The 20,984-nt window shown below is 56.3% G+C and overlaps 1 protein-coding gene across 3 annotated transcripts; it reads left to right on the top strand.

Moving 5' to 3' along the window:
* Nucleotides 1–713: 713 nt before the first annotated feature.
* LOC142823100 (zinc finger protein RFP-like) lies at nt 714–14,736 on the top strand. Of its 3 annotated transcripts, XM_075913397.1 has the most exons (7): nt 715–1,191; nt 2,258–2,353; nt 2,936–3,166; nt 3,585–3,607; nt 7,718–7,833; nt 10,867–10,914; nt 12,408–14,734. In XM_075913397.1, the coding sequence occupies exons 1-7, from the start codon at nt 775–777 to the stop codon at nt 12,995–12,997; spliced, it is 1,521 nt and encodes a 506-aa protein (XP_075769512.1). In that variant the 5' UTR covers nt 715–774; the 3' UTR covers nt 12,998–14,734. The 3 variants fall into 3 exon arrangements, with proteins under 3 accessions (XP_075769514.1, XP_075769512.1, XP_075769513.1); XM_075913399.1 differs by lacking the exon at nt 2,258–2,353 and having other exon boundaries at nt 714–1,191; nt 12,408–14,736; XM_075913398.1 differs by lacking the exon at nt 10,867–10,914.
* The last annotated feature ends 6,248 nt before the right edge of the window (nt 14,737–20,984 follow it).

Below are 20,984 nucleotides of genomic sequence, written 5' to 3'. Positions count from 1 at the left end.
TCCCCGCTCACTGCTCCCCCTCTGGCGAGCAGCGCACAGGAGGAGCCGGCCTCCCGGGGCAGGGGAGACCGAGGCACCTGCCTGGGAGAGGGGACGGGCTCACGCCAAGGGGCTTTCTGTGGTGCCGGGAGGCGGAGGGAGGCCAGGCACAGGCCAGCGGGAGAAGGGGCAGCGTCTGCTGGGACAGAACAGGAGACACCAAGAAAGAGACACCACGTTTCTGCCTGGTCCCATCAGGGGCCTTTCTGTGTGAGAAGCACCCGGGAAAACCTGCTACGCTGGTGAGCTCCTCTGCCCCGCCCCTGGGATGCCACCCACTTGGGTGCCACTTGCAGATGGGCCAAACTGGACATGGCCTGTGAGCTGCAAATTCATTACTCCCCAGTGCTTCCTGGGTTGATAAGTAATGCTCCCCCATCGAGGTAGCTCATCTCCATTAGGGGAGCCTGCCTCAGACTCATTCTGAGGCTTCCCTGCAGTGTAGATGGTCGTATTTTGGAATGTATCTTCCAGAACAGCTTATCCTGAAATACAGGGCAGTGTAGATGCACCCTGAGCACCCAGGCCTAAGTTTGGGGCCTGGCAGATGTTTCAGAGGAGTCACTGTCAGTCTGGACTCATCACACTTCATGCAAAGGCTCCATAGAGTCTGAAAAAGGAAAGAGCAGGAAAACACGCCCAGAAAGGCAGAACTGATTGATACAAACTGCAACCCGCCCATTTCCCAGCGGACGAAACTGAAACTAAATTCTCTGGTCTCCCCTGCGAGTAGCCATGGCTGCTGCGAATCCAGCAAAGACACTCCAGGATGAAATGACCTGTCCTCTCTGCCTGGAGTATTTCAATGATCCGGTGTTTCTCGACTGTGATCACAGCTACTGCCGAGCCTGCATCACCCAGTGCTGGGGGGGGCTCACTGCAGACGTCTCCTGCCCCCAGTGCAGACGGACCTTTCCCCAGGGGAACCTCAGGCCGAACAGGCAGCTGAGGAGTATTGTGGATGCAGCCAGAGCACTCAGGTTGCTGGCAGGGAAGGAACCAGCCCCAGAGAGACTGTGTGAGAAACACCAGGAGCCTCTCAAGCTCTTCTGCAGAGAGGATGAAATCCCCATCTGTGTGGTGTGCGACAGATCCAAGGGGCACCGAGCTCACACCGTGATTCCTGCCGAGGAAGCTGCGGAAGAATTCCAGGTAGGGAAATGCCGACTGCGATCCCTGCCCTCCTGGGACGGAGGGGAGCACTGGGGAGCAGCTCCCGCCCGGGGAATCTAGCCGATAGGATCAGGGGTGGGACTGCAGGCAGCAGGGACGGCCTGGTGATAGGGCACCGCAGTGGGGTCATTGCCACCCGAGTGCCCCTCATGGCATGGGGTAGTCCTGCCTCAGTTTCCCAAAAAAGACCCATAGTGGCATTTTGTGTGGCCAGTAACAGCCCTGCTCTCCCAGCCGGGACTCTCAGGACTTTGAGTCTGGAGTTTGCTCTTATCATCCTGAAGAAGATCCAGGGTCTCCTCTGTCTGCTCCAGGGGCCTCCTCCCTCTGGCTTTCCCTGGGCCTGTTTGACATCTCTCACGCTGGGTTAGATCCCAGGATCCCTCACCCTGCCCTTCATTGTCCATTCCTGGGGAGAAGAATTGATTGTGTCTCAGGCAGGGCTGACAACCAATGTTCTTTCTAATATTTTCCATCCATGTGTGGAAAAAATTTTGTTCTCTGCACCAATGCATGTGTGTCTGAGCAGCACTTGTAGAAACACCTGCTGCCAGCTGTGGGTGACTGGGTGCTCTGCTAATCAGCTGGGCTGCACTGGAATCTCTCCTGGGTGCTGCCCAAGCGCCCGGCTTACAGGGACCCTGCTGAGAGCTCCTCCCTTGAAAGGGCAGCCAGCCTGTGCCCAGCCTCCTCCCCCCCCCACCTCTCCTGAACCACAGGGACCTATGATTATGTGACCCCAGCTCCGACAATTTCAAACACTCTGAAAACACTCCCAGTGTCTGTTACTGTGACTCTGTGTCTCTGAACCCATAAACCTGCCGGGCTCTGCAGTCGTGAGTACAGTGCGTGTCTGTCCTGGGCCAGCTCCCCTCCCTCTAGTCCTGAAACTAACAAAAACAGAAACAAAACTAAAAACCTAAACATCTTCGCTGGCAGGACATTACAGAAATGGGTTGAACCAAAAACGATCTATTTTATAAATTATAAGCAAAGCTCACATTTGATTTTTGTTTAGTCACATGGAATGTTTCTGCGTCTCCAGGGAAGGCTCCAGGCCCATCTGAAGACTCTGAGAGTCAAGAGACAAAAGCTGCTGGGACTGAAAGTGAGCAGGGAGAAGACCAGCCAGGAATACCTGGTAGGTGCCCGGCATTATGACCCTGCCTTTCTAGCGAGCCAGAGGGAGCTGATCCCGAATCAGACCTAAGGAGCAGCCAGGACAATCTAGTGACCAGATTATTGTTTCCCTTGGTCAGCCGGGGAATGAGCACCCAGAAATCACAATTCATTGTTTTAGCAGGATCCCTCCTTAGAGTTGGGCCCTAAACCAGCCACTTCCACCCTCTGTGAATTTGTGGACTTCTTTAGAAGTGTCAAAGTGAGGTTCCCCTTTGAAAATTGATTGTCTGTGTGAACAGCTGAATTCTATCCAGTGCTTTTTAGTCCAAGTCTTTTACTGACATGGTCCATGGCCCCAAAGGCACAAAGACCACAAGTCGGAAACCACTGTCACACCCACTGTAAACTGAAGCTTCTAGGAATAGCCAACTTAGCCTGTAACAGGATACACTTAAAAAACAAAAAAATAGGCTGGTAGCACTTTAAAGAGTAACACAACGGCTCCGTCTACACTGGCATGATTTTCCGGAAATGCTTTTAACGGAAAAGTTTTCCGTTAAAAGCATTTTCGGAAAAGAGCGTCTGGTTCTTCTTCTTCCAGAAATGGACACAAGCCGAGCGGCAGAAGATTGTGGCCGAGTTTCAGCAGCTGCGGCAGTTCCTGGAGGAACAAGAGCGACTCCTGCTGGCCCAACTGCAGAAGCTGGACGAGATGATAGCAAAGGAAGGGACTGACACTGTCACCAAACTCTCGGAGCAGATTTCCCATCTCAGCGAGCGGATCCGGGAGCTGGAGGGGACGTGTCAGAAGCCAGCGAGTGAATTCCTGCAGGTGAGACTGAGGGGGAAATTTTCCAGCTCCCACCACAGAGACAGGACAGCCCCTAACACAGGGGTTCTAAAACTTGTGATACCGCAACCCCCCTCTCAGCTGTTTGCGATCCCCCGGAGGGTCAAGATCCACAGTTTGAGAAACGCTGCCCTAACAGGTGGGCACAGCAGTCAGAGGTCACAGGGCAGCTCCGTGTGCGCCCTCCTGGCATGGGAATTGTTGTTTTGTGCAGACCCACAGGCACAGAGAGACTAGAGATGGCAAAGCCCCATTCGCTCAGGGGATCCGTGGCCCTGGGGCCAGGCAAAGTCTAGTTTCCCCTCACTCGCCAAATCCCTCCCTTGGAATTCACAGTGTGTGTCAGGTGGGACTGAAACTCTCTCTCTCATTCTCTCTCTCTCTCTCTCTCTTTCTCCAGGACGTCAGAAGCACCCTGAGCAGGTAGGTGGCTCTCACCCCCTCACAGCGCTGGGGAAACACTGGGCAGTGAAGTTGTCGCTGCCTCTCCCCAGGGCTCCACAGCAGAACGTGCGGGAAGGTCACATTTGGGATTCAAATCTCTGACCCATTTAACCCTGAGGCCCTCGCCCTTTTAGAGACGACTCTGCAGTTACCCAGGGAAAGGCGCAGACTGGCCTGTGGTACATTCTACCCATGTCACCTCCCTGGGGACTGGCTGCCCCAGGACTGAGGGCTGGGACGTGGGCCTGTCCCTGCTGGGCGCTGGGCACCATTCAGCACAGGGCAGCAGGGATCCAGGGTCTTTCCTGCCCGAGGGCTGTTTGGAGACCTGTGTGTGTTATGCTTAAAAGAAGCACCCGGGATCTTTTTCAGGGGGATAAGGCAACAGGCCTCATTTACTGAACATACATAGATCAATCAACACTTTATCATATGCATATGATATATTACACTCACGCACTCACACACACAGACACAACCACACTCCATCCTGTTGTTACCAATAGTTGCTCCCCCTAACTGCACTAGCCAGGTGAGTTAGATGGGGGAGGGGTGGAGCCAGGCTTCTGCCTATCCGGATCAATGCTCCTATGTTGACAAGACGAAAATCCGGGGTCCCCCTGCAAGATGCCTCCTATTTATCCCGCTCATGGATCCAGTTAGTCATCACCTCACCTTTATAATACTTCTAAGAAAGTTCTTCCAAGGGCAGGCACTTGCTTCTGGACTCCCAAGGAGTCTGTATGTCCAGTCTTCTTAATGAGCTCACTGCACAGGTATTGTCTTGGGTCTGGCTCCCAGCCCATCTCCACCTTTGCAACTGCTGCTGAAGGTGCTCCCCTTTCATTCTCCATTCACACCTCATTCATTTCAACAGGGCAATCAAGGAAAGGGGAGAGTTCAAAAGACATTTTTTCTTTACCTTATACAAAGTTTCTTAATACCAGGGATTCTATAAGAAGGCCTACAAGATCTATATATATATATAAAGGAAAGTTTCTCTTAATACAAAGTTATATGAGAAATGTTACAGAGATTCTATAAGAACACTTAAAGATATGTCTAAAAGGATAAGATCTTAATACAAAGTTATATGAGAATGATAATATTACAGGGATTTAGCCACATGGGTGGGATGAGCTGGGGAGGGGGGAGCTGGTCTGTCAATCTAGTTCAGTGGTCATCAATCTTTTGAAGCACGAGATTACTTTTTTAATTTAAGTGCAATCCAAGATCTACCTCAAACCCAAATAAATTTGCCCCACCTCCTTTATACCCCTTCTCCAAGACCCCACCCATTCTCCCTCCCTCCCCCATCCTCCCTCCCTTTCACCAGGCTGGGGCAGAGGGTTGGGGGGCAGGCTCTGGTCGTGGATTAAGGGATTTGGAGTGTGAGAGGGGCTCTGAGCTGATCTTGGGGCAGACGGTTGGGATGTAGGCGGGGGGTCTAGGTGCAAGCTCTGGGAAGGTGTTTGGATGCGGGGGTGCTTGGGGCGGGAGTCTGGGATGCAAGAGGGGTTCATGACTGGGGTAGGGTTTCAGGATGTGGGCTCCAACTGGGCACTACTCACCTCAGGAGGCTGCTGGGGGGTGGTGCAGTGAGGCTAGGGCAGGCTCCCTGTCCTGGCCCTGCACCACTCCCCACAGCAGCCAGCAAACTCCATCCCAAGTACTGTTGTGCCCCCTCTCTGCTCTGTGGAGATAGGATACAGGATGAGAGAGCAGGTATCTTGACATCAGCACTCCCTCTTCTCCCTGCCCTGCCCAGAAAGCAGGAGGCTTCTAGGGGTGGGGAAGGCAGCTCCAAGGCAAAGATAAGGAGACGCAAGGCAGGGGGGAGGGGCAGCTAAAATGCCAGCGCTTGACAGCCTCTCGGCCAAACCAGTCAGGATCACCTGTCAGAGGCTCCAAGATCTACTGCTTGGTGACCACTGGTCTAGTTCTTTGTGGGCAGATTCCTACAGCCCTTCCCCTGGGAACCTCCGGTCCCTCCGCGCCTGGAGGCCCAGGAGGGAGTTGGCTGTGGAGACTCAAATACCCACTAACCAGAACTTAAGAACTGAGTCACTCAAGGCAGGATCACAGCGGGTCCCAACCTGTGGGCCACAGACCCCTGTAGGGTTGTCAGGTGTCAGGTATTGGCCCAGACAGTCCAGTTGCAGCCCCTGTCCGGTAAAATGTCTGGTATTTTCTATTTCTCTCAGTTGGAAGGCTGCTTGGGACATTTCCCCCTATGTCAGGTGGGGATGTGGAGAGCAGGGAGCCTGGGGATTTAAAGGTGCAGTGACTTTTTTTGTGCGCTTTTTTTTCTTAACCAAATTTTTTCCTGCCATGTGAGGGGGAGGTGTTTTTTGTGAAAGTGTCTGGCAACCCTAGACTCTTGATGGTCCGTGAAGGTACTGCAGGGGATCTGTGGAAAGTCCAAAAGTAAGGATTGAGCCCATGGCGGTGGACATTGAAATGCTGAGGGAGATTAGAGAGGCTACCAAAATAGAGAACTCTGTAATAATGGGGGATTTTAATTATCCCCATATTGACTGGATACATGTCACCTCAGGTAGAGAAGCAGAGAAAATTTCTCAATGGCTTAAATGACTGCTTCTTGGAGCACCTGGTACAGGAACCCACAAGGGGAGAGGCAATTCTCGATTTAGTCCTGAGTGGAGCGCAGGATCAGGCCCAGGAGATAACCATTACAGGACCGCTTGGGAATAGTGACCATAATATAATAACATTTAACATTCCTGTGGTGGGAAGAACACCTCAGTAGTCCAGAACTCTGGCATTTAATTGCAAAAAGGGGAATTACACAACATTGAGGAGGTTAGTTAAACAGAAATTAAAAGGCACAGTGACTAGAGGCAAATCCCTGCAAGCTGCATGGAAACTTTTTAAAGACACCATAATAGAGGCCCAACTTAAATGTATACCCCAAATTAGAAAACATAGCAAGAGACCTAAAAAAGAGTCACCGTGGCTTAACCACCATGTAAAAGAAGCAGTGAGGGACAAAAAGGCATCTTTTAAGAAGTGGAAGTCCAATCCTAGTGCGGTAAATAGAAAGGAACATAAACACTGTCAAATCAAGTGTAAAAATGTAATAAGAAAAGGAAAAAAAGATTTTGAGGAACAGCTAGCCAAAAATTCAAAAAGAAATAACAAAATGTTTTTAAAGTACATTAGAAGCAGGAAGCTTGCTAAAAAACCTGTGGGTCCCCTAGACGATCGAGATATAAAAGAAGCAATCAAGGACGATAAAGCCATTGCGGAGAAGCTAAATGATTTCTTTGCATCAATCTTCACAGTTGAGGACGCTAAGGAGATTCCCAAATCTGCACCGTCCTTTATGGGTGATGAATCTGAGGAACGGTTCCATGTTGAAGTGTCATTAGAGGAGGTTTTGGAACAAATAGAAAAACTTAATGTCAACAAATCTCCGGGACCGGATGGCATTCATCCAAGGGTTCTAAAAGAACTCAAATGGGAAATTGCTGAACTATTATCTGTGGTTTGTAACCTATCTCTTAAATCAGCTTCTGTACCTAATGACTGGAAGGTAGCTAACATGACACCAATATTTAAAAAGGGCTCTAGACAAATTCTTTTATTAAAACTAATAAAAGAAAGTTTTTCTTCACACAGCATGTAGCCAAACTGTGGAACTCCTTGCCAGAGGAGGCTGTGAAGGCTAGGACTATAACAGAGTTTAAAGAGAAGCTAGATAATTTCATGGAGGTTAGGCCCATAAAAGGCTATTAGCCAGGGGATAGAAATGGTGTCCCTGGCCTCTGTTTGTCAGAGGCTGGAGAAGGATGGCAGGAGACTAATCACTTGATCATTGTCTTCGGTCCACCTTCTCTCTGGGGCGCCTGGTGCTGGCCACTGTCGGCAGACAAGCCACTGGGCTAGATGGACCTTTGGTCTGATACAGTACGGCCGTTCTTATGTTCTTTTTCTTTTCCTTTTCTTTGTTTCTCCCCCAGGGAGGGGAGGGGGTCCGTGAAACGTTCATGGATTGAAAAGAGGTCCATATGCTTGAAAAGGCTGGGAACCACTGCATTGTCACCATGGGATGTTGCTTCTCCCCAGGTGTGAGAAAGGACAGGCCCAGCAGCCAGAGGAGATGGCTCCTGAACTGGAGAAGCGAGTCCATGGTTTCTCCTGGAAAGTTATTGCGCTGTCGGAGACGCTGAGGGAGTTCAAAGGTACCTTGGGGGGATGGAGGAGGGGAAAGTGGGACCCTGGAAGGAGAATGGCGCAGGTCAATTGGTTCATAATTAGATGATGCTCCCATATAATTGCAGGGTGAATGGCACAGACTTGGGTTCCAAGACACTCAGGCTGATTAATTCAAACCCTTGTTTGTTCAGAAGCAGCCTTTGCAATTTCAGTGAGTGTGAGAGTGAGAAACGCCAGAGAGAGAGAAACACGCCCAGTTCCCTTCTCCTGGGGCATAGGCGAGTCATGGTGCATTTCTCCTGTGATAGCAGGATGACCCCTGACAGTATCTGACCTGTTAGAACCATCCAGATTATACCCGGATGAGTTCTGTTCCAATCTCCTTTGTGTTGGGGACAGTCAGTACCTTGTGTGACTTGTACATGGCTCACACAGGAACTTTCAATTGCTGGAGGGTTTTTGCTGCCCAAGCAATTTTCAAGTTACTCTCTTTTCTGATGTGCACGAATCACTTCTCCACAGGGGGGTTCTGGACGTTGCTCCCTGGCCTGGGCAGGTCACGCTGGGTGTCTGGGCAAACACCTTATGTGAGCAACACATCTGGGTCCTGCGGAGCAACTCAGGAACACGGCACTTTAAGAGCAAGGTCACTGTAGAAAACTTTTCCCTTATGGCAAGCACACGGCTCACCAGGCCCAAGCAGAGCCAATCAGCATCAATGCTGGGGGGAAATAATTCTTGGTGGGGGCCACTACAAGATTTTGGAAAGTGGCCAAGGCCCACACTTTGCTATGGTGGGGGTGCAGGGTTTAGGGTGGGTGTTGCATACAGAAGGCCATACAGGGTAAGGGACTGGGGTGCAGGAGATGGTGTGGGGTCTGAGAGGGAGTTTGGGGTGGTGACCTGGGTTGCAGATTGGGGTGTAGGGTCAGGGAGGGGGTCTGGATGCAGGTGAGGATTCTGGCCTGGGGGAGAAGTGTAGGAGGGGGGTACAGGTTCGGGGAGGGAGCTGTGACCTGGGAGAAGGGGAAAAGGGGGGTGCAGACTGCAGAGGGTGTGGGTGGTGATCTGGGGCAGGGGAATGGGAGGAGGTGTGGATGTAGGAGAGGATTCTGGCCTGGGGGAGGGGTGCAGGAGGGGCTACAGGGTCTGGGAGGGAGTTATCACCTGGGACAGAGGGTACAGAGTGGGGGTGCAGGAGAGGCTGGGGTGCCAAAGGCAGCTCTGCAGCACCCCCAAGGCAGGCTGAGCTCCCTGCCTGCTGCAGCCCCAGATCACTTTAAACTGCAGACTGCTCCCTCCATGTGGCTCTAAGGCTTGTGCTACCCCCACCCCCAGGCCAATCTCTCAGTTCCTATTGGCCGGTTGTTTCCAGCCAATCGGAGCTGAGGGTTGGGCTGGGGGTGGGGAGATCACATGAAGCCCCCCCCCTCGCTGCAGAGCCCAGAGCCGTATGAACTGAGCTTTAAACCACAGCAGCTGCGTGTGCCTGAGAGTCCCGGGATTGGGGTCCCCAGGCCGGATTTGGGGGCTTGGTGGGCCAGATCTGGCCCCTGGGCCGTATATTGTCCAGCATAAATACCCAGGTTCAGTCTCCAATCGTGTAGAGAGCAACGATCCTGGTCCCAGTTCTCAGCACTTCCCCTACTAGCCAAGCCGAGGGAGAGAAGGAGACTCATGGATGGTCACAACCTTCTGGCCCAAATTCAGCAAAATCCCTTCGTTTTGGCCCCTGCGTCTCTCCCAGCCAGAGGGCTGCAGGGCGGGTGTCCCAGGGCCGGGACAGAGTGGCCCGGCGAGATACCGGGAATTTCCCCGTTGGCCGAAGGGCTGAATGGCGGCTGCTGAAGGAGGAGGGGGAAACCCGGCAAGCGGCTCCTGGAAGCAGCTGCCGGAGTTGTGGCTCTGCCCGGCCCTTTCTCCCCCATCCCCTCCCCACTCCAGAGGTATGGCGAAGGAGGGGCGGCGGGACAGTTACCTCTGCCCCCTAGTGCCGTGCTAAGGGGTGGGCCCCGGGCTGGGGTGAGTCCAGGAGCTGCCCTCTGGCTACATGCTGCTGCAGCTGAGCCAATTCTCTTCAAACTGCAGCTGAAGCAGCCAGCTGGGTGGGTGTGATGGCGCGTTGGGGGTCCCCCATCTCCTGCACCCCGAAATGGCACCAACAGACTCCACCAGCCAGTGGAATTGAGGGTGGTTTATTGCTCCTCCAGGATACAGCACAGCACAGATGTAATCTGGTTACAGGAACTGGGGCTAAGAGGCCTCAGTGCCCCCTTGAGATAGGGGAGTCCCAGCCCCCCTCCCCAGTTCCTTCTCCCCTGCTTTCCAGACAGGAACTCCCTAACCCTCCTCCAGCCCTGACCCCCAGCCAGAGCAGCATTCCACCTTCCTTTGTTCCTCTCCATGGGGGGTGGCTGGCCATACTCGTTTGCATAGTGACTCATCCTGTTTTGCTGGGTCGTGGCACGGCAGCCAGTGGGGGTTACCCCAGAGCCAGCAGCATAGAAACCAGCCAGGTACCCCCACTACGTCACAGTGGGAGGAGCAGTAGTTTTCAATCAAGGCTGCCCCCCCACCCTGATCTCCCCCAGCCAGCCCCGCTGTCCCCGACCCTTCCCGTCCCCTCCAGCTCTGCTTTCTTCCAGGTGCCCATCCCCCAATCTCCCCCGGCCAACCCCACTGCCCCTGAGCCCCCTCCGCCAGCTCTGCTTCCCGCCGGCTGCCCCCCCCGATCTTTCCCAGCCAGCCCCGCTGCACCCGAAGCCCCCCTCCCACCAACTCTGCTTCCCCCCCCTCCTCCCAGCCAGCCCTGCTCCCCTCCTGGATGGTCCCTTCCCCCCACCCCCATCAAGTGTGTCCAGTATTTTTTTTAGACTGCCTGGTAACCCTAATCAAGGGGCTAAAGTGCCAAAAGCTGCTTTGATGCCAAAGTCTCTGCAGGGCCTGGGCCTAGGGAACGACAAAAGGCGGGAAGTGAACAAGGCCTGAGTGTGTCTGTGACGTGACAACCCGGCTCTGGGCTCCCCGTGCAAACCTGAATCTCCTCTCTCCTCCCCCAGACACTCTGCCGGATGCACTGGAGGGACCCCTCAGCCTGTATAGACCAGGTGAGCTGCCTCAGGCCTCATGCCCCCCTCAGAGCCAGGCCTGCTGCCAGGCGCAGTGCGGTGCCAAGGGACAGGCACCGGGCAGGCTGTTTAGCACCGCTGGCCAGGCCCCAGCCATGGGAACAGAGCCACAAACTGCCCCTCCCCCAGCTTTCACCGGCACAGGGGCCTCCTCCTGCCCCCAGACGCCTCCTCCTGAGCCACCCCAGAGCCCCAGCCCAGAGTCCAACCCCCCAGCCCAGAGCCCTTTATCTCCAGGGCTCCCCCAGAGCCCTCAGCCCCTCCAGCACCTGAACTCCCTGCCTCAGCTTGTACCCCCCCCCCCCCGGTATCCAAAACCCTCAGTCCCCCCCAGCCTGGACCCCCAGCTTGGAGACCTCCTACATCCAAAACTCCTCTCGGCCTTGGGCTCCCCTTGTTCTCTGGCGCGGGAGAGGTGGGGGGGTCCAAGTGGGGAGTTTCCCTTCCCCCAGTGACTGAGGGGCGGTGCCCAGCATGGACTCTGGGGCACTCGGGGACGTTGCTCTGTCTCCTGCCCCCGGCAGAGGACCCAAGAGTCCATGGGAGGGTCCCTGCTCTGCCGAGGGAAGGGATGGATCAGACCCCAGAGCACCAGGGCCCGGGGCACAGACAGGGGCAGCCCTGGGCCCATGGCAGGCAGCTGGGGAGCTGCTGAGAGCAGAGCTCTGGTCCTGTTCCCCTTTTCCTCTCCCCCCGCGTGAGCTCAGCTTCTCTCTCCCTCCGCCCAGCCCCCGCTGGGACCCCCCTCAGCTCCCTGGGGCCCTCTTCCTTCTGTCACCCCTGAGTCAGCCTCCTGCCATGGCTGGGACAGAGACACCCCCGTTCCCTCCGCACGGCGCCTGGGCACCCCCAGTGCAGGACTCGCCTTGTTCAGCCTCTTCCCGCCCAGCCCAGCTGGGGCCGGTCCCTGCCCCTCCCTGCTGGCTCTGCGGGGTCTGGGCGCTGGGCCGGAGGCTGAGCAGCCTGGTGGGGGGCAGGTCGGAGCTCGGCCCAGAGCCCCAGTGCGGCGGGAAAGGAGCCGAGCCCAGACGTGCCTTGCGGGGGAGACGTGTCACAGGGGGAATCACAAACCCTGCCCAGAGGCAGCTGGGACCCAGGGACATTTCAATGGGGAGGGGCCCAGCCGAGGGCAGGGCCTGGATTCAGCCAGCCCTGACCAGGCAGTTTCCATCCCGTCCCTCTGGGGTCCCCGGCCCAGAGTCGCTTGTCCCCAGACCAGGGAGAGGGGGCAGATTCCCAGTGTCAGGGCCCCTCTGACCCCTTCTCTCTGCTACGGCCCCTCCCTGCGGGGGAGTGAGCTGCCCCTTGGGCTGGGCCGAGTCCTCAGGGCTGCTCCCCACTCAGAGCCGGGCGCCCCTGGAGGCAGGAGAGTCCCTGAGTCACTGCCCAGCTGGGGCAGATTCTGTCCCTGACGCCATCGACCCCCCCCCCCAGGGCCGAGCTCTGCCCCTCACGCTCTGATTCTCCCCCAGCCAACGTGACTCTGGATCCAGACACGGCGCATCCCCAGCTCGTCCTGTCGGAGGATGGGAAACGTGTGAGACAGGGAAACACACGGCAGCCACGGCCCGACACCCCGGAGAGATTTGACAGTGTGTCCTGTGTACTCGGCCGTGAGGGCTTCACCTCAGGGAGACATTACTGGGAGGTGGAGGTGGGGGATGGGCAATACTGGGCTGTGGGGGTGGCCAGAGAGTCTGTGAAGAGGAAGGGAGAGATCATTCCACCCCCCAAGGAAGGGTTCTGGTCTCTGGGGGTGGCCAGACAGTCTGTGAGCAGAAAGGGAGGGATCAGCCTGAGCCCCAGAGAGGGGATCTGGGCTGTGGGGTGGTGGTGGGATCAGTTCCGGGCTCTCACTGACCCTGCAACCCCCCTGCCCCTGAGCCCCCCCAGCAGGATCCGGGTTTGTCTGGACTGTGACTGGGGGCTGGTGACATTTATCGATGCTGCTGCCAAAGCCCCGATCTTCACTTTCCCGCCGGGCTCCCTCCCTGGGCAGAGCATCCGACCCTGGATCTGGGTGGGGTGGGGCACAAACACCGAGCCCCGACTGTCGTCCTGACAGCAGCCCCTCTGGCCTCACACACCCCAGTCTGTGTGACCCTGGAGGACTCCCCTGTACCCAGCCCCTGGCTCCTCACCTCTATGACCCCTGGAAGCTCCTTCCCCTCCCTCCCTGCAGCTCCACTTAAGGGAGGTAGAAGAAACCTACTGCAGCCCTAGGGAGCAGACAGGCCCTGAAGGGCAGAGATGGGGGCTGGGCAGGGACAGAACTAACAGCCGGGCTGGGGACAGGCAGAGTTCAGATCAGGTCACACAAATCGACCAACCCAACGGCTCTGCCCCTCACTAGTCCCCACCCGCCTCCCCCACCTTGGGTCTCTGGGGCCAGGAAAGCAGCCGGCCCCAACTCCTGAAGCTGTTGCCTGCTGGGAACGTTGCTCTCCCCTGCAGAGCTGGAGACAAGGAGCGAGCTCCAGGCGGGGGCTGGGCTATTGCAACGCTGAACGGCGCTGCCTGGAATTGTAGCTGCCCAGAAAATCCCTGGCACGATGCTGCGAGCCCCCAGCCTGAGTGACGAGGGATGGGAGTGTCTGGGACAAGCCAGCAGGCCCGGCAGGGAGCTGCCTGAGCTAGTCTATGGGGGGCGCTCAGCAGAGAACATCAGAGCAGCCAGACTGGGTCAGACCAGAGGCCCATCCAGCCCCGTGTCCTGTCGGCCCACAGTGGCCAGTGCCAGGTGCCCCAGAGGGAGGGAACAGAACAGGGAACATCCAGTGACCCCTCCCCTGTCACCCATTCCCAGCCCCTGGCAAACAGAGTCTAGGTTCACCATCCTGGCTAATAAGTACTGAACGATCTAACCCCCATGAATTTATCCAGCTCTTTGTTGAACCCTGTTAGGATGCGTCTCCACAGCAGGACTTATCTCAAAATAAGCTACACAAAATGAGCTACATCAGTTTCATATCTTATTTCAAAATTGGGAGCGTCTCCACAGCACCTATTTTGAAACAGAGCTCTCTTCCTCCACCTTCCCTTATTCCTCGTACAATGAGGGTTACAGCAGTCAGAGTAAGAAGTCCTCCAGCGTAACGGTATTTTGACACTTTCAAAATACCTGCAGTGTAGACGTGGACTAAGTTATTTGGGAATAAAGTGGCCGTGTAGACACAGGGTGACTGTGCGCTGTGTCAAGAAAAACTTCCTTTGTTTGTCTTAACTTGCTACGTATTAATTTAATTTGGTGACTCCTTGTTCTTCGGTTATGGGAATAAATAAATAACTTTTCCTTATTCACTTTTTCTGCACTAGGCATGATTTTACAGACCTCTATCCTACCCCTCCTTTGTCTCCTCTTTTCTATGCTGAAAACTCCCAGTCTTTTTCATCTCTCTTCTTATGGGACCTGTTTCAAATCCCAAATCATTTTTGTTGCCCTTTTCCGAGCTGGGACATTTGCTCACCCCCCTGTATTCTGGGGTAGATCTGTCCCTGCCATCACACCAATCCCTTTGCATCTGATGAGAAACAGTCACATTCCACATACCCATTGTCCTGGCACCAGGGCCGGCCTTAGGCCGATTCGGTCGATTTCGGCCTGTGCACCTAAGGGGGCCCTGCGCCCCTGAACCCGGAAGTGCCGGCAAGTAACTATTCAGAGCCGGGGGCCCTGCTCCACCAATATGTGGAGCTGGGTCTCTCCCCTGGCTCTGCCTGGAGTGGGCCCGGCCCCCCCTGCCAGCTCCCCTGCGCATTCTCCCACCCTGCCCCCAGAGCATCCCCCTCAGCCCCAGACCGTCCCTAACGTGAGCGGCTCCCCCTCGCCGCCTGCTGCTGCCATGCGCAGCGTTGCAGGTGGGTGGGGCCCCGGCGTGATGTGACGTCACGTCCCGGGAGTTTAAAACTCCTCGGAGGAATGTTGCGTGGCTGCCTCTGGGTTCGGACTCCGGGGCCTGAGTGCTAGGGTTGCCAGGGTAGACCCCGCTAAAAAACTGGACACGCTTGTCCGGGGGAGTGGGAAGGATGTTCTCATGTCCTCGGCAGGCCTCTGCCTTCTGCGCCCGACGTGCCAATTCAGGAACAGCCTGGGCAGTGCGGAGCCGGCACGGCTTTTCCGTTGGCCGGTGGGAAGGGGCGAGTGAGTCACTCTGCTAGGGGCTGTGGGCGGGAGGGAGAGGCAGAGGATAGGTAGGGGCGGAGTAAAGCAACCCCTTGCCTCGTCCTTCTGACTGCTCCAGCACAGGGCCATGTGAATGGGGACCCCGGTTAGCCAAAGGATTCGGGGGGAGTGTCCTCCACCCAAGAGCTGAGTTCAGTCTCTCAGGTCCAGCTCAGCCACTCCCATGGCTCGCCCAGGTAAATGTCCCCCCTTCTGCCCCAGGATTTTACATTCCTCTCTGCAGCTGCTCCCCTGGCAAAAGGCAGCAGGTCTGGTTTCTGCCTCTGGGCGGGGCCTGCGGAGGGAGGGGCCGCAGCTGTTTCTGCGGAGCCAGAGAGGAGGGAGACCCTGGAGAGTGGGTGGGAAACGCAGCCCAGCCCCCCCCCCCCCCCCCGTAAAGCCCCTCTCGGCAGCCCTGCTCACGGGGACAGAGCAGTGTCACACGGGCGCTGGAGGTGAGATGGCCCCAAACCACCCCCCCCCCCGCAGCATGGACTGGAGTGAGGGGGCTTTGCCTGCCCCGGGGGAAGGGGCCTCGTGCTGCAGGGTGGAGCCGCCGGGCTGGGTAAATCCCAGGCTGCTCGCAGAGGGGACACGGGGAGGCCAGTGGCACTGGAACCGGGGGAGGGTCGGACAGGCTGGGTCTGGTCACTTTGGCTCCCACCCCCTCCCCTTCCAGACCCGAGCGGCCGTGCGAGGTGTCTGCACACGGGCTGGTTTGCAAGTTCCGTGTCTGTAGGTTTGTGCCCCCTTTGCACTGGGAGCTGTGGGGCTGCGGGTGTCTCTGAATGTCGCCCTGGCGCTGTGCAGCAGGGTCACACCCCACACAGAGCGGCATCAGCCCGGCCTCCCCGCTCGGGGCTCCAGCCAGGGACATGAGCTGTGCCCCAGCCCCAGGGACAGACCAGGGACGGCAGCGCTGGGCCAGCAAACCAGGCAGGGCCTGTGCGGTGAAGCTTGTTTGGGACACAGGAAGTACCAGCCTCTGCCACAGAATGGAAAAGGCCCCGGCAGCCCCTCGGCTTGGTCCTCGCTCCTGCACCTCCCTCAGGAGCAACCTGGCTACAAACCTGCCTCTGAGGGGGCAATGGAGGAGAGGGGGGATTTGGGCTCCTGTGGGGGAGGGGACCGGAACAGGGGCAATGGGCCACCCAGGCCCAGCACTGGCAGGGGAGCCTTTCCCGTGTTTGGGGACCAGCAGCCTCCAGAGCCCTGCCCCAGCCGGCCACTGTCTGACGGGTGCACGGCCCCGGGCACGACGGCCAGTGTCCCCTTTGGGCCCCGCTCCCAGGCAGAGTCGGCAGCCACAAGGGCTGGGTCAGTGTCTGGGGCTCCCCTGCTCATGGGCCCCAGGACAGGCCTCCCTCCCCAGCCACAGCAGGGCCGGTCCTGGACTGGGTTGGGCCAGAGCAGGGGAGACACAACAGGTGTGAGAAGACCGACCATGGCTGGGTTCACACCAGGTAGGGGAGTCTGCCCGGGCAGGTCTGGGTCTGGGGATTCGGGCTAGGAAGGGGTGACCGGCCCATGGAAGATCCCAGCTACAGCAGGATTGGGACCAAGGGTGAGGGAAGGGACATGTCCAGGCACCCACAGGTCCCGGTGTATTGGCTGCAGCTGGGTTCGGGCTGGGAGCCCCCAAGCCCTTCCTCCCTTCTCTCGCTCTGCCCAGCCAGGGGAGGGAAGAGACGCTCCCCTTGGAGCCAGAGTCCAGCCAGCCCCCGAGGGTCACTAGCTGAGCGCCCGCTACAGCCCTCGCTCTGCCAGCCGGGCTATGGAAGGGTCTGTGGGGGCCGCCACTGAGCAGGCAGCTCAGGTTTAATCCTCAAGCACGAGCACAAACCCTGCAGCCAGGCCCTGTCACTTGCCTCCGCACAAGCTCAAAGGGGAGGGGGAAGCCCTGTTAACTCAGGGTGGGGGGAGGAGACAGGAGGCCCCATCTCGCACATCCTGGCTCTTTGTTTCTGTCACGGGCTGTGGGGGGGGGGTCACCGGCCTGCACCCCCATCCACAGCCAGACGTGACTCTCAATTGGAAGTCGAACTGAAGGTTTATTTGAAACAAAATACAGGACTATGTAGCACTTTAAAGACTAACAAGATGGTTTATTAGGTAAGGACCTTTCGTTGGGCCAGACCCACTTCCTCAGATCAAATAGTGGAAGAAAATTGTCACAACCATATATACCAAAGGATACAATTAAAAAAATGAACACATATGAAAAGGACATGTAGCACCCCCTCTCCACCTGGTTACCTTCTTTTAAAGCCAATCTCCTTTCAGGTTTGGATGGATAGGTCTGGGTTCTTCTGGATCCCGCCACCCACTCAATTTTATTCTTTCTGATTGATGTACTTGGCGGTGCCTCCACCCCCCTCACTCCTTCCTACCAGGGTCACCAGGGCAGCTTGGGAGGAAAATTCTAGCCCAGGATAATCCCCACATATTTGCCAGATAGTTGGAGACTCCCAGAAAATAACACAAACACATACACTATAATAAACATAATTATATTAAACAGGAGACAATTAGAACAGGGTAAAACACTATTTTAGGGTCACCGGTGCCCAGCAACTGTAAGGTCAGTGTCCTGTTGGTACATGTACTTTGTTGGGGCCCTTGATGACTGTTGACCACACAATCCTTCTCTGCAGTGGTTTAGCAGTGGGGCTGACTAGGTCCAGTACAGCCCAAAGGACTCACAAATGGGAGAAGGCAGTAAATCCCTCCACAGTTTAATATGCTGCAGGTAATAAAATCCCCAAACAAATTCCCTGACTTACTAACTAAAAATTGGTGCACTCGCACACTCCATGGATGAGCCTCAGGTTGAGAGATGACTCAGTCTCTGCAAAGGGCTGCTCTCTTCTCACAGGGGTCCTCTTTAAGCAGGAACCAGGCTGCTTCGGTCCCAGAATTTCCCCTCACCGCGAAGGGGTGCAGGGCTCAAGATGCAGACCCCACAACTGCACCAAAATTCAAACTACAGCCTCCCAGCCCAGCCTCCAGACCCACACAGCAGGCAGCAGCCCTGAACTTGCTGCTAGAGCTGAGCTGACCATGCAGTGACTCTCTCACCCAGGGAGCTGGAGCCAACTCAGCCTGGCTGGGGAAGCCTCCCAGCAAACTCCACAACTGGGAATCACCAGTGGAGACATAAACCCAGCTGAGGGATCCTGCCTTCTGGTCCCAAGAGGCTAGTTCTCAGGGGGAACCCTGCATGCAGGCCTGGGGCTCACTAGCTCCCTCACAGCCAGCTTCCCCTTCCCTGGCTGGCTCCAGACTCCCCTCAACAATGGTCTCTCCTTCCCCCTGGGAGGGGCATCTCACTCCCTATGGGTTGCCGGGCAGACTCTGGCCCTGGTAGGGAGGGGGAGCCAAGGCAAACTCCCTGCGCCTCTCCCTGAGCTGCCAGCAGACAGAGCCCCAGGAATCCAAGTAATCTCCTTGGGGCTTACACTAATCAAATTTCAGAACAGAAAGGGGATGGGGGGAGGTAAATGTCTGTGAGCTAATGATATTAGAGGTGATAATTGGGGAAGCTATCTTTGTAATGGGTACGGTAATTAGAGTCTTTATTTAAACTTAAGTGTAAAGTGTTGAATTTGAGCATGAATGACAGTTCAGAGGATTCTCTTTCAAGTGCAGTCTTAAAAGGCCTTTGAAGCAGGATGCAGGTGATCAAGTCGTTGAGACAGTGTCCTTTCTGGTTGAAATGGCAAGAAACTATTTTTTCTTTGCGATCCTGTCTAATATCTGTTTTGTGGGCATTGATCCTTTGGCAAAGTGTCTGAGACGTTTGTCCAATGTACATAGCAGATGGACACTTTCGGCACATGATAGCATAGATTATATTTCTGGATGCGCAGGAATATGTGTTCTTGATCTTATAACTCGCTTGGTTAGGTCCAATAATGGTATCAGCAGAGTGACTATGTGGACAAAGCTGGCAACGGGGTTTATTGCAAGGGAAGGTACCAGGGTTGGTATTAGTGTGGTATTTCCTGTGGTTGTTGGTAAGAATCATCTTGAGGTTAGGTGGTTGTCTATAGGAGACTATGGGTCTGTCTCCCAGAGCCTCTCGGAGTTTAGTATCCTGTTCCAGGATAGGCTGTAGTTTATAGATAATGTGTTGGACAGGTTTAAGTTGGGGGCTGTAGGTGATGACAAGTGGTGTTCTATTGCTGGTTTTTTTGGGTCTGTCTGAAGTTGATGGTTTCTAGGTATTTGTCTGGCTCTTTCAATTTGCTTTTTTATTTCTCTGGGTGGGTAGTTGAGATTTATAAATTTCTCCCTGCCCGCTCCTCTTGGGAATGTCGGGGGAGATTTCGCTGGGGGCCAAGGAACCGAGAATTCTCTAGCTCCGCATGACCATGGCCCCTGACCCCACTTACCATCCACATTCTCCTGGGCGCTGGGTGCTGCAGGGAGTGTCTGACCCCCCGGATCAGCTCTGGCTCAGGGCGGGAGGACTCCAGCCGGTTGCGGCTCCCCCTTGGCCTGTGGCTGGACAGGACACAGCAGGGAGCAGTGACCCTGTCGCCCATTGCAGCCTGGCCCTGAGAGCTGGGCCCAATGTGGGAGGTTGCAAGGGGAGCCCCTCAGCAGCCATGGAGAGAAGCCAGGCGGGAGGGCAAATTGACGCTGAGCCTCGTACACCCTGTACCACCGGGTCTGGTGGGAGGGAGGGGGGCTCTGTGTGTGGGGCACAGACTGGCAGTCAGCAACATGGGATAGGTGCTGGAACGATGGGCTCTCTAAGGCACAGACTGGCAGGTAGTCAGGGATGTGGGGCAGTGGCTGGCAGAGGGGGCTGTGTGTGTAGGGCACAGACTGGCAGTTTTTCAGGTACATGGGGGGTTGGTGACTGATAATATGAGACTAGCTGGTCTCGTGAGGGTGTCTGGGTGGGGAAGATTCTAGGCTGCGGGAGATGGGGGGTGGGGTTTGGATGGGGGGCACAGGCAGTGCTGGGCTGTGTCTGCACTGATGACACAGGATGCAGAGTTAACGGCCTGTGTTTCGGGGGAAGCTGGACCAGCCGACGTGGTTTCTGGTGCTTCCTTTGAGCATCCCCCCGGGAGCAGGTCGGGGCTGTTGTGTTCACTAGTCTGATGATGACGATGATGATGGAGGAAATGTTGCCGTTCAGCTGAGTGTGAGCAAAAGCAACACACACGCCCAGGAGAAACCACGTCCTAGTTCCAGTGCCCAGTGCACCCCTCACATCCCTCTTCTAGCCTCCAGGCCTCCCGCTCCAGCGTTTCACCAGCCTCAGTGAAATCGTTTCCCCTAATTCCCACCCCAGAGCTCCCCAGCTGCAACTCGAGACAGTCGCTCCTTGGGATCCCCTCTCTGGCCATGGACAGACCCTCTTAGGCCTCTGCCTGGCCTGTATCCTCTGCCTCACACACCCCCAGCACAAACGGCTGTGAGCCCCAGGCCGGACCTTCCTCCTCAGCCCTCGCTCTGGTCACACAACAAATCCCCTGGGAGCACTTTACAGACCAATAAAACATGTCGCTGGGATCATGAGCTTTGGCGGGCTCAGCCCCCTGCTTCAGATGACCGGGGGCTGGGGGTGCATCAACCCTGCCCTGCGAATCAGCCCCCCAGTCCTGCTGGGACTGCCCCCCGAGGGAGCGGAGTAGAAAAGCCTCTGGAGCCGCTCAGGCCGGGCCGACTGCAGGAGGAGGAGGATGCGCAGGGAGCTCCGGGCCCAGGGGAGCCGAGGGGGCAGGAGCCTCCAGCAGCAGCCGTGGCCAGGGAGGCCCTCGGACGGGTCGTGCCCACAAGCCGCGTGAGGGGAGAGACGCCAGGGCTGCTAGGAAGGGGCCCAGGGCGGGGATTGTTTCTTGGGGCTCAGCGTGTGGCGGTCGGAGTCCCT

Source organism: Pelodiscus sinensis, chromosome 32 (assembly GCF_049634645.1).
Source record: "Pelodiscus sinensis isolate JC-2024 chromosome 32, ASM4963464v1, whole genome shotgun sequence".
Taxonomy (NCBI): Eukaryota; Metazoa; Chordata; order Testudines; family Trionychidae; genus Pelodiscus; species Pelodiscus sinensis.
The sequence above is the reverse complement of the archived record's forward strand: the minus strand, read 5'-3'. Positions and strand labels throughout refer to the sequence as shown.

What these genes read in the sequence shown, in the direction of transcription:
- LOC142823100 (XM_075913397.1), top strand. Translation starts at nt 775, where the DNA reads ATGGCTGCTGCGAATCCAGCAAAGACACTCCAGGATGAAATGACCTGT. An exon ending in CAGCGAGTGAATTCCTGCAG is followed by an intron (nt 3,167 to 3,584) that starts GTGAGACTGAGG and finishes CTCTTTCTCCAG; the next exon opens with GACGTCAGAAGCACCCTGAG. An exon ending in CCTCAGCCTGTATAGACCAG is followed by an intron (nt 10,915 to 12,407) that starts GTGAGCTGCCTC and finishes ATTCTCCCCCAG; the next exon opens with CCAACGTGACTCTGGATCCA.